Genomic DNA, 12,513 nt, shown 5'->3' with positions numbered 1-12,513 from the left:
CCAAGAGCAGAGGAGATAAGTAGAAGGACAACAACAGAGAGTAGCAGCTCTACATCAGAACAGATTAAACCATGGGACGAGAAACAAAGGAAACTGAAGAAAACCGGAAAACAAGACACAAAATGGTAGTGGTAGGCCCCCACGTCTCAATAATCACTCTAAATGTAAATGGATTGAACTCCCCAATCAAAAGACACAGAGTGGCAGGATGGATCAAAGAACAAGATCCAACAATATGCTGCCTCCAGGAAACACACCTCAGCCCCAAAGACAAACACAGACTCAGAGTGAAGGGATGGAGAACAATACTCCAAGCTAATAATGAACAAAAGAAAGCAGGTGTCGCTATACTAATATCAGACAAGGTAGATTTCAAAACAAAACAGATAAAGAAAGATAAAGAGGGACAGTATATAATGATAAAAGGGACTCTCCACCAAGAAGACATAACACTTATAAATATATACGCACCCAACACAGGAGCACCAAAATTTGTAAAGCAACTCTTAATAGAACTAAAAGAAGACATCAACAACAATACAATAATAGTAGGGGACCTCAACACACCATTAACACCAATGGACAGAACATCCAGACAGAAAATCAACAAGGAAATAATAGAATTAAATGAAAAATTAGACCAGATGGACTTAATAGATATATATAGAACACTTCATCCAAAAACAGCAGGTTACACATTCTTCTCAAGTGCACATGGAACATTCTCAAGGATTGACCATATTTTGGGAACCAAAGCAAACATCAATAAATACAAGAGAGTTGAAATAATATCAAGCATCTTTTCTGATCATAACGCTATTAAACTAGAAATCAACTACAAGAAAAAAGCAGAGAAAGGTGCAAAAATGTGGAGACTAAACAACACGCTTCTCAACAAACAATGGATCATTGAAGAAATTAAAGAAGAAATCAAATATTATCTGAAGACAAATGAAAATGAGAACACGACATACCAAATCATTTGGGATGCAGCAAAAGCAGTCCTAAGAGGGAAATTCATCGCAATACAGGCTCACCTCACTAAACAAGAAAAAGCTCACGTAAGCAACCTCAAACGACACCTAACAGAACTAGAAAAAGAAGAACAAACAAAGCCCAGAGTCAGTAGAAGGAGGGAAATAATAAAAATAAGAGCAGAAATAAACGATATTGAAACAAAAAAGACAATAGAAAGGATCAATGAAACAAAGAGTTGGTTCTTCGAAAGAATTAACAAAATTGACAAACCCCTAGCCAGACTCACCAAGAAAAGAAGAGAGAAATCGCAAATTAATAAAATCAGGAATGACAGAGGAGAAATCACAACAGATACCAATGAAATACAAGAGATCATAAGAGAATACTATGAAAAACTATATGCCAACAAATTGAACAACCTGGAAGAAATGGACAAATTCCTAGACTCCTACAATCTCCCCAAACTGAATCAGGAAGAAATGGAGAATCTGAATAGACCAATCACAAGTAAGGAAATAGAAACGGTAATCAAAAACCTCCCCAAAAACAAGAGTCCAGGACCAGACGGCTTCTCTGGAGAATTCTACCAAACATTCAAAGAAGACTTAATACCTATTCTCCTCAAACTGTTCCAGAAAATTGAGAAAGATGGAGAACTCCCTAACACATTCTATGAAGCCAACATCACTCTGATCCCCAAACCTGACAAGGACAACACAAAGAAGGAGAACTACAGGCCGATATCACTGATGAACATAGATGCAAAAATCCTCAACAAAATTTTGGCAAACCGATTACAGCAATACATCAAAAAGATTATACACCATGATCAAGTGGGATTTATACCAGGGACACAGGGATGGTTCAACATCCGCAAGTCAATCAACGTGATACACTACATCAACAAAATGAAAAACAAAAACCACATGATCATCTCAATAGATGCAGAGAAAGCATTCGACAAGATCCAACACCCATTTATGATAAAAACCCTCAGTAAAATGGGTATAGAAGGAAAGTACCTCACCATATATGATAGACCCACAGCCAACATCATACTCAATGGACAAAAGCTGAAAGCCATCCCTCTGAGGACAGGAACAAGACAAGGGTGCCCACTTTCACCACTCCTATTCAACATAGTACTGGAGGTGCTGGCCAGAGAAATTCGGCAGGAAAAAGAAATAAAAGGAATCCAAATAGGTAACGAAGAAGTAAAACTCTCGTTGTTTGCAGACGACATGATCTTATACATAGAAAACCCCAAAGAATCCACAGAAAAACTATTAGAAATAATCAACAACTACAGCAAAGTAGCAGGGTATAAAATTAACATGCATAAATCAGTAGCATTTCTATACACTAACAATAAACTAACAGAAAAAGAACTCAAGAACTCTATCCCATTCGCAATCGCAACGAAAAGAATAAAATACCTTGGGATAAACTTAACCAAGGAAGTGAAGGATCTATACAATGAAAACTACAAGACTTTCTGAAAGAAATAGGCGATGACATAAAGAGATGGAAAAACATTCCTTGTACATGGATTGGAAGAATAAACATAGTTAAAATGTCCATACTACCTAAAGCAATATACAGATTCAATGCTATCCCAATCAGAATCCCAAGAACATTCTTCACAGAAATTGAACAAACAATCCTAAAATTCATATGGGGGAACAAAAGACCGCGAATTGCTAAAGCAATCCTGAGCAAGAAAAACAAAGCCGGCGGAATCACAATCCCCGATTTCAAAACATACTACAAAGCTACAGTGATCAAAACAGCATGGTACTGGTACAAAAACAGGTCCACAGATCAATGGAACAGAATTGAAAGCCCAGAGATAAAACCACACATCTATGGACAGCTAATCTTCGACAAAGGAGCAGAGGGCCTACAATGGAGAAAAGAAAGTCTCTTCAACAAATGGTGCTGGGAAAACTGGACAGCCACATGCAAAAGATTGAAAATTGACCATTCTTTTTCACCACACACCAAAATAAACTCAAAATGGATCAAAGACCTAAAGATTAGGCCTGAGACAATAAGTCTTTTGGAAGAGAATATAGGCAGTACACTCTTTGACATCAGTTTCAAAAGAATCTTTTCGGACACTGTAACTCCTCAGTTGAGGGAAACAATAGAAAGAATAAACAAATGGGACTTCATCAGACTAAAGAGCTTCTTCAAGGCAAGGGAAAACAGAATTGAAACAAAAAAACAGCTCACTAATTGGGAAAAAATATTTACAAGCCACTTATCCGACAAAGGGTTAATCTCCATAATATACAAAGAACTCACACTGCTTAACAACAAAAAAACAAACAACCCGATCAAAAAATGGGCAGAGGACATGAACAGACATTTCTCAAAAGAAGATATGAATATGGCCAATAGACACATGAAAAGATGTTCATCATCGCTAATCATCAGGGAAATGCAAATCAAAACTACACTAAGATATCACCTTACCCCCGTTAGATTGGCAAAAACATCCAAAACCAAGAACGACAAATGTTGGAGAGGTTGTGGAGAAAGAGGAACCCTCATACACTGTTGGTGGGAATGCAAACTGGTACAGCCACTATGGAAAACAGTATGGAGATTTCTCAAAAAGTTAAAAATAGAAATACCCTATGACCCAGCCATCCCATTACTGGGTATCTATCCTAAGAACCTGATAACAGATATCTCAAGAGTCCGTTGCACCCCTATGTTCATCGCAGCATTATTTACAATAGCCAAGACGTGGAACCAGCCTACATGCCCAGAAACTGATGACTGGATAAAGAAGATGTGGTATATATACACAATGGAATACTACTCAGCCATAAAAAAAGACGAAATTGGCCCATTCACAACAACGTGGATGGACCTCGAGGGCATTATGTTAAGCGAAATAAGTCAGTCAGAGAAAGACGATCTCTATATGACTCCACTCATAGGTGGAAATTAGTATATTGAGAAGGAGATCTGATCGGTGGTTACCAGGGAAAAGGGGGGGTGGGGGGAGGGTATGAAGGGGGAAGTGGTGTACCCACAACATGACTAACAAAAATGTACAACTGAAATCTCACAAGCTTGTAATCTATCATAACATTAATAAAAAAAAATATAAAAAAAAAAAAAAAAAAAGAAACAAACACGCAAATACCTTATAACGTGAGAGAACTATCCAGGACAGCCATCCACCGACACTAGGTATAGTAAAGCCCTCCAGCCTAAGAAAGATCTAGAACTGAGGCCATGACCATCTTCTCTCAGGACAGAATAGGAAGAGTTGGTCTAATCAGGGCCATGGGACTGAAGTCGGACACAAGCAAGTGGGCCCGGGCATTGTGTTAATGCAGCTGCATTGAAATTCAGAGCAAGTCATTGCAGGAACACATAAAGGCTCCCCTCATCTCTCTGGATAGGCAGAGTGAGGCTGGGCTGGGGGTTGGGGATAAATGGTGTTTTCAGCTCTAATCCCACTGCTCCCACAGGTAGGGATGAGGCATCAGCAAGAACAGCCAGACAACCAGAGGGTGCACAGGGGCCTGGAGGTCACCAAGGACGGCTCTCGAAGAGCAGCTGCTTCCTTCCCTCCTGGCCATGTGACCTGCCCGGAGCTCCCTCGGGGTCTCACAGGTAAGCGGCAGGGAGAGAAGCAGCGGGCTCCAGCCTGGTCTCAGGACTGCTGGCTGGCCAGGAGGGAAATGGGCAGGTCATAGACACCTCACACCCCTGTCTGCCCCTTTGGGTCCTCTGCAAATCTGGAGCAGAAGTGATCCCCAGTGTGCCCCACCAGCACCAAAATCCCAGGAGTCCCTTTGTTTGTAGGATCCATCAACAGGGATGTGTTCCAGTTCATTCATTTTACTGCTGTGTAATATTCCACTGTAAGGCTATATCACATATCACTTATCCATTCTCCTCTCAATTAACACTTGCTGGTTTCCAGATGTTTGTTATTATAAATAATGCTGTCACCGAAAAGACATCTTATGAATCTGTGTGTTCCAGGGTGCTTCCCTGTGGGCTGAGGATTCAGTGAGAATTTTCCTTCTGGCAGACTGCAGGCCCCCCTCTCCCATTTCCTGCTCTTTTCATCTCCCCACCTCTCAGGAGAGCCATGGGCCAGCCCAGGAACCCAGACAGACAGACACACGACGGCCCCCAGATGGAGCACAGAGCTGGTTCCCTACCTGCTGCGGGGCGGCTCGCCCTCGGGAGAAGGAACAGCTGCTGTCCAGCTGCTCCCTGCAGTCTGCTGTCCACTGCGGGGGAGAAAGGAATGGTCAGTGATGGCAGGACACGCAGGGTCAGCCTCACTCTGCCCAGGCCTCCCTGGCATAGCCCTGCCCTTCTGCAGCAGATCCAGTGTAAAATCATCCTTGGCCATTTCCCCTGGCAAACCCTTCCCTCCCAGTAGGTCCAAGTTGGCATCTCAAAATTTCACATGGAGGTGACCCTTTGGTGTATGCTTGGGGAAGGCAAACTCATTTCCCCTCACCTAAGCCCAGCAAAGCGATGAGGATCCAGCTACATTCCAAAGTCAACCAGATGCAACACGGGGTAATTGTGAGTTTTGAACAAGCAGCACCATGTTCGACCACCTGACCAAGCTTCAGCCACACTAGCCCTCCGCACCGTCAAGGCCAGAGCTGGAGGTGAGCCGTGTACGTGTGGCTCTTCCTTATACTCAGCTCCCAAAGACAACAGGCTTGTGGACTGAGAGGACAGCCTGGCACCGGGGAAGAGCCCCAGACTAGCCATCAGAAGTCCAGCTCGAGCCCAGTCCCACCACTCAGCCCCTGAGAGCTCGGAGGCCTGGCGTGGCCCAAAGTGTGGTCTGACAACCACCTACGTGAGAGTCCCCAGCGCCTGCCACATGGAGGTCCTGGGGCCCCACCCTCCACCCACTGAAGCAGACTCTCCGAGGGCAGGGCTGGAGCTTCCACATTTTGACAAGCTCCCCACGTGATGCACCAGAAGTCTGAGAGCTACTGGAATCCACAGGATCTCCCAGGCTTCATTTCGTCACCTGTAAAGTGGGGACAGCAAGGCTGGGCAACTCTGCAAGGTTGAGATGAAGACCTTTGTAAGCTATAAAGTGGTAGTACAGCTCAGTGCTTCCTCTGTAAGGTGTTGTCTAGCTATACGCTGGGGTTTTATCATTGGGTTAAACGTTAGCTAGCCTCTGGGCTAATGTCGAACGTTGACCTTGACCTACACTCTGTATGATGCATGAAAAGCACAGAAGCCCAGTCTCTTTCTGTTTGACACACTTGGTCAAAACCGTGGGTGAGTATGGGTGGCCCAAGGCCAGTGCAGTCTGGTTTTATAAACCTTGGCTGGGCACGCCCTCCCGGCTGTGGGTTAAGGGCGTGATCTTCATAGGAAAGACTTTTTATTACAATGCTGATGACAGGCTGGTGCAAGTGTACTCTAGAGCAGCGCTGTCCAATTGAAATAAAACGACAATGGCAAATAGGAGACACAAACCTAAATTTAAATGATCTAATGGCTAGACTGAAAGAAAGAAAAAGAAAAAGGACAAATTAAATTTAATAACTCATTTTATTCTTCTCAGTATATCCAAATATTAGTATTTCAACAGGTAATTAATATAAAAATTATTAATGAGATATTTTTACATTCTTCTATCCATACTAAGTTTTTGAAATCCACCCAGAGCACATCTCAATTTGGACCAGCCACATTTCAAGTGCTGGAGAGCCACATGCGGCTAATGGCCACAGTACTGGACAACACAGCTTGAGGGAACTGGGAAAGGCAAGGTACCAGTCCCAGGCAAGCGTGCCCTCAGACTTCTCGCCCATCCCTGGTAGGTATTGCAGAGGGGCTGACCTCTGCAGACTGCGATTCCCAGGTTCCTGCATCAGCTGGCTTCCAGCTGTGTTCAGCCAGTGGGAGACAAGAAGAAGGGAAAGCGAGGACATTTCTCCCTCCTCTCTCTCTATGCCTCAGGTGGCATTACCACCAGGGACTGGGTCGCCTTCATGGCTCCAGCCCTCACTAGATAAGCCTTCTGTGCATGATCCCAATCCCTAGGCTCTGGCAACACCATCCCCTCCCTTTGTGTCTCAGGCCTAGAGCTGGTAATGGCTTCCTGCAATGGCTAATCTCTGGGTTGCTTAGCTTCACAACTCTTTTATCTCTGGGTAACCAACTCCCTGGGGTGAATTTCCCCTGTCTGGATATTTGCAGTCTCAAAGCATCTCCCCCAAGACTATTTATTAATTATAGGAGGAAAAAAAGGGAAAATGAAAAATCCATCAGTCACCACCTTAGCCAAGTGATGGAGAATAATATCCCCTGTAATAAAACACACCCACATCACAGACTCCGCAGTGTGATGCCCGGAGAAGGGCAGATCACTTCTGAGAGGTTCTTCCCCAAAATGCACAACCTCAATCTAGTCATGAGAAAACACCTGGCAACCCAAGTTGAGGAACCTTCTGCAAATTAAGTGACCAATACTCTTCAAAAGTGTCAAGGTCATGGAAGACAAGAAAAGGCCAAGAAAGTGTGACAGATTGAAAGAGACTAAGACTAAGAATAAAGAATAAGAAAATAAGAGTAAGAAGAGAATAAGGAGACATGACAATTAAATTTGGATCTTGGAATAGAAAAAGGACATTAGTGGAAAAACTGACGAAATGCAAATAAAGCCTCATTGTACCAATGTTAATTTCTTAGTTCTGATCATTGCACTATGATTATGCAAGATCTTGATATTAGGGAAAGCAAAGTGACACATATATGGGAACACTGTGTACTGTTTTTGCACCTTTGCTGTAAGCCTAAACCAATTTCAAAATAAAAAGTAATACACATATGTATGTATGCATATGTATTTTTCGAATAACACATATACACATATGAATGTGTGTGTGTATAGATTTTATATATATGTGTGTATATATATATATATAAGACGTTTAAACTACTGTAAAAACAATCCCTCTGCTCTATATACTTGGAGCAGTTTCTCCTTTCCTGGTTGGAGCCTGGCTGACAGGGTGAGGGACGCCCAAGTCATGTTATGATTACTGGCAGGGAGAAGAATAGATTATGCATTCCTCATTCCATCCTAAGATAGCCTTGCAGAGAAAGCTTCCCCCCTTCAGGGCATCCCAAACGCTTCAACCCCAGCTGCATAGTGCTGATGTGACATCCCACAGATCGGTGACTCCAGGGTGGGCGACCCCATGGTCCCTGGCAGGGCAGGGTTGAGGAGCCACGATGGCTCCTCCTGAGAAGCATGCACAGAGAGGAGGCCAGGCTTCAAGCACAGCCATACACAACCTCACCCCTGGGTTAAGCTTTCCAAGAGCAGTTTCAAGCTCCGATGAGACCACTCTGCTTTGTCAAAGTCATCCTTAACTTTACATCAGCCAACTAGAAGCCATTTCCTGAGTGCCTTCGGTGTGGGACCTACAACAAACTTTTCCCTTCGTAGGAGAGGTGAGAAGTCCAATAACAGGAATGCAAGGAGAGGTGGAGGGGGAGGCTGAGAAGGAAGAGCATGCTCTGGGCAGGGGTGGTTAGGGAAGGAAAATGGGCCAGTCTGGATTCCTGGAGAAGATGGAGTCAGAGTCGGAAGTCTTCTATTAGGGGAGGGATGTCATCAGAGCTGTGCTAGGGGAGGCTGAACTGACGGGGGTGGCTGTGGGGGGAAGAGCAGATCAGGAGGCTGGAAATGAGGAAGAGGATCTGAGAGCATGGTCCAGATAAGCAGTGAGTGAGGGGCTGATCTGCGTGAGGGAAAGCAAGCAAGACGGTAAAGACCACAGAGACCCACCCAAGACTCAGCAGGATGGATACAGCATGGCCTGCGGACAAAGCTGTTGGAGGACGGACTGTGATCCACCTGTGTCAGGCTTTCCTGACGCCCAGGGGAGAATTAAGTGTGAATACTGCACTTTCCCACTGGGCTTGCACGCACACATGCATCCCACCACCAAAACCCCAGCCAAGCAGGAGCCCCGGGGACCTCCTCTCTCCTGCTGCCGCCTGAACCACTCCCCTGGGCCCCGTGTTTCTCCCCTGGTCCCAAAGCCCCCTGGGAGCATTCCTTTCCCTATTCCAAAGCTCCTCCCCACCTTTGCTGGGATTCCGCTCTCTACACTGTCTTCTTCCTTCTCAGGCTGCAGCCGCCACCTCCTGCCTCCCCTTTGCCTTTTCTGAGCCACCGCCCAGAAAACTCTCCAGACACAGACCTTCCCAGAACCTGTCCTTCTCTGTATGAGATGACTCCAGAATGGAGAGAAGGGCCCCACCTCGGGAACGCTCTCCTCTGCCCCACTCCCATGCCCGATTCCCACCCGTAGGGTGTTTCTCTTTCAAGGTAAATCAGTTTACAACCAGGAGCAAGTCCTCTGGGAGGGTGCAGGCAGCTCCTTCTGAGAAGGTCATTGAATAGAGGGACGCAGGAAAAGTTGGAAATTTTCATATATGGGAACAACGAACACCAAATTCACAAGAGTGGTTCTGGGTGTCCACCATTGTTGTTATAATTGATTTCTTACTTTAAAAAGTTGAAACAAAGATGGTGCAGGGTTAAGACTTAATAAACAGGGAAGTACAAATGTTTATTCTGTACTCAAAATAGGTGTTTGTTCTCTTATTCTCTGCTCTTATCGGTACTTTTGTGTGTGTGTGTGAGGAAGATGGTCCCTGAGCTAACATCGTGCCAATCCTCCTCTACTTTGTATATGGGATGCTGCCGCAGCACGGCTTGATGTAGGTCGGCACCCGGATCTGAACCTGCGAACCCGGGGCCACTGAAGCAGCGCCAAGCGAACTTAACCACTATGCCACCAGACTGGCCCCTTATCAGTACATTTAAAATATTTCACGCTAAAAGGGAATTAGAATCCACTATCGGCCATTTGCATCCCACGATGGACAGTATTTTAGGAGCGGACTTGGTGAAGGACGGGGAAGATGCTGAGCCTCGGGAGAGGAAAAAACAGAGGACGGGAGGTCGAAGGTGCTACAGACAAACCACCCCACTTCTCAATGGTCTCTAAAGTCCCCCCAGGGACGTCCTTGCCTGATATCAAAGTACAGTCACCTCTGTATGCCTAATACATATACGCTCTTCCTATCCCTCACCTTCTAACATCCCATTCCTTTGTCTGTCGTCTGTCTTCCCACCTGAAAGTAAGTGCTGGGAGGACAGGGACTATGGTCCATTCTGCTCATGACTTTGTCTCCAGAGCCTAGAACAGGGCCTGAATGAACAAATGTTAGCTTTAATTATATTTTACTATTTAGCCAACAGTAACTGGCAGAAAAAGAGCAGATTTAAACAACTATATTTTATGCTAAAAACTGCCAGTGTCTGGAAGATCATGCTAAACAAACAGGCAAGCTAAAAATTTTATGTATGCTAGAAGCACAGCTTTGTAAATGGTATATAAAGAAAAAAATACATAAAAATTGCATTAGTTTTTGTCATAAAATTATGGTGGACTTCTTTCTCTGTTTCCTGTCTCTGTTTTTCCAATTGTTGCTTTAAAAGTAAATAAAAATTTAACCTATTAAAAAAAATGACTGGTAATCAGGTTAAAAAGGGCTTAAACTCACTAGAAATCAAGAACATGCAAATTAAAGTGCTGAGAGACGATTTGTCCTAATACACTGTTGGTACTGTGAAAAATGGAACAGTCATTTTGGAGAGCAATTTGCCAATAGCTATTAAAACCGACTCTACTCAGCATCTACCTAAAGAAACACTTTTCTATGTGCAGAAGGAGGCATGTTCAACAGCATTCACTGAGTATCTTGTATTTCCAGGGGAAAACTTAAAAGTAACCTGAATGCCTATCAATAGGGGATGGTTGAACCATGGGCCATCCATAGTATGGGCTACTGTGCAGCCATTAAACAGAACACAGCAGATGGACACGCCTGAAGAATCTCTAGGGCTCACAGTTAGGGGACAGATGTGGGTCAGTGAACAGCACGTTCACTGGCTATGATATATGATTTTGAAATAATATATCTCTATAAACTGTATTATATGTTGGTAACAGCATTAAGAAAAGGTTAGGAAGTTAACTCACCAATCTGATGGAAGGTAGGGGGAGGCAGTAGCTAATGGAGACTTTGTTGTTAATACTTGAATTCTTGTGTGAGAATTCATGAGAATGTTTGCATATGGTAATTGCGTAATTAAAAATAAATTATTTTTTAATAAAATGAGTCCCCCATGCTCACCCACCCCCAAAGTTCCCCTTAAACTCACTTCTTCTGTTAAGCCTTTCATGGGTGGTCCACCATTGAGTGCTTCCTCCTATGAGCAAAGATGGCAGGGGAAAAGGATTCCAAGGGCAGGAGGAAATGAAGGAATGGGATAAAAGGGGGTGAGGGAACAGTGAACAGGGAAGGCAGAATGAAGAAAAAACATGAAGAGAAAGAGAAGGAAAAACACTGTGAGAAAGAGACATCAAGCCGATGAACAGTCATGTGTTGCTTAACGATGGGATATGATCTGAGAAACATGTCGTCGGGCGATTTCGTCATTGTGTGAACATCATAGAGTGTACTGACACAAACCTAGATGGTACAACCTATTACACACCTAGGCTCTATGGTACTAATCTTATGGGACCAATGTTGTATATGTGGTCCATCATTGACTGAAACGTTACATGGCGCACGACTGTACTCTTACCCCATTCTTTCTATCTGCATTGCTGCATCTCTCTTGGATGCAAGAGAGATCATTAAGGTCATTTTGCATTTTAGACAAAACCCAGGACTTCCAAGTGCCTGACAGCATCAAAAAGGAATATAGAAAGTTATCTTCACCTCATTGGCTCTTTATTTGACCTGGTAACAAGAATTTTTGGAAAATATACCTTCATTCAATGTATGCACTCTTTACAACGTCCCTACATTCTATCCTTCCAAGAGAGTAGAGCATGAAGCAGCCGGCCATGGAGGTTTGGGGAAGGGAGACAGACACGCCCCACCTGTGGTTGTGACTGTGAACCTCAGCAGGACATCAGAGTCACATGGGGGCTTATAAGAATGACAATGCCCAGGCCTCTCCCCATTCAACCAAACTCTGGGGTGGGGCTTGTTCATCAATATTTGTCCAAGCTCCCCGAGTGATTCTAATACGCAGAGCTGTGAACACTGCTTTAAAGCTTGACGATCATCTACCAAACCATCCACCAACATCACAAGTGCCAAACTTTTCCCACTTGTGACATCCTAATCTCTTACACAAAGGTTAATGGCCAACAAGATTTGGAATCCTAATTCTCATTCCAGAGTGGAAAAATATCTTAACCACCCAACAGCCTGTTACTCACAGCCTGTACCCAGCAGGGAACAGAAGTAGGTGGGGAAGGGGTAAGCACCAGGGCCCAGCTCAGCCAACACCAAGCAGTGCACTTTGGCTATTTCCCCTCTTGGTGTCTCAGTCTTGTCACCGCTATAATCCCCCTCCTCCCAAGGACAGTGAGGTCAACTTTCAGGATGTGCCTTCGGGGACTTGGAATCCAT

General features: G+C 44.2%; 1 protein-coding gene across 41 annotated transcripts in view; it reads right to left on the bottom strand.

Annotated features, from left to right (window-relative positions):
* CTIF (cap binding complex dependent translation initiation factor) overlaps window positions 1-12,513 on the bottom strand; it is a 296,979-nt gene that overhangs the window by 207,987 nt on the left and 76,479 nt on the right. For 21 of the 41 annotated variants that reach the window (XR_002809942.2, XR_011421046.1, XR_011421045.1 and 18 more), the window contains 2 exons: window positions 11,246-11,293; window positions 5,172-5,243 (listed from right to left, as the gene is read on the bottom strand). The exons of 8 other annotated variants lie outside the window; for them this stretch is intronic. Coding sequence is in view for 28 of the 33 variants with exons in the window: in XM_023647780.2 (XP_023503548.1) it covers window positions 5,172-5,243; window positions 11,246-11,293 (120 nt within the window). In the remaining 5 variants the exon portion in view is untranslated. The remainder of the gene's footprint in view (window positions 1-5,171; window positions 5,244-11,245; window positions 11,294-12,513) is intronic. 12 more of the 41 variants (XR_011421048.1, XR_011421047.1, XM_023647782.2 and 9 more) reach the window with 1 other exon arrangement.

The sequence above is a fragment of the Equus caballus genome, chromosome 8 (assembly GCF_041296265.1).
Source record: "Equus caballus isolate H_3958 breed thoroughbred chromosome 8, TB-T2T, whole genome shotgun sequence".
Lineage (NCBI taxonomy): Eukaryota > Metazoa > Chordata > Mammalia > Perissodactyla > Equidae > Equus > Equus caballus.
This window is presented reverse-complemented; position numbering and strand designations above follow the sequence as displayed.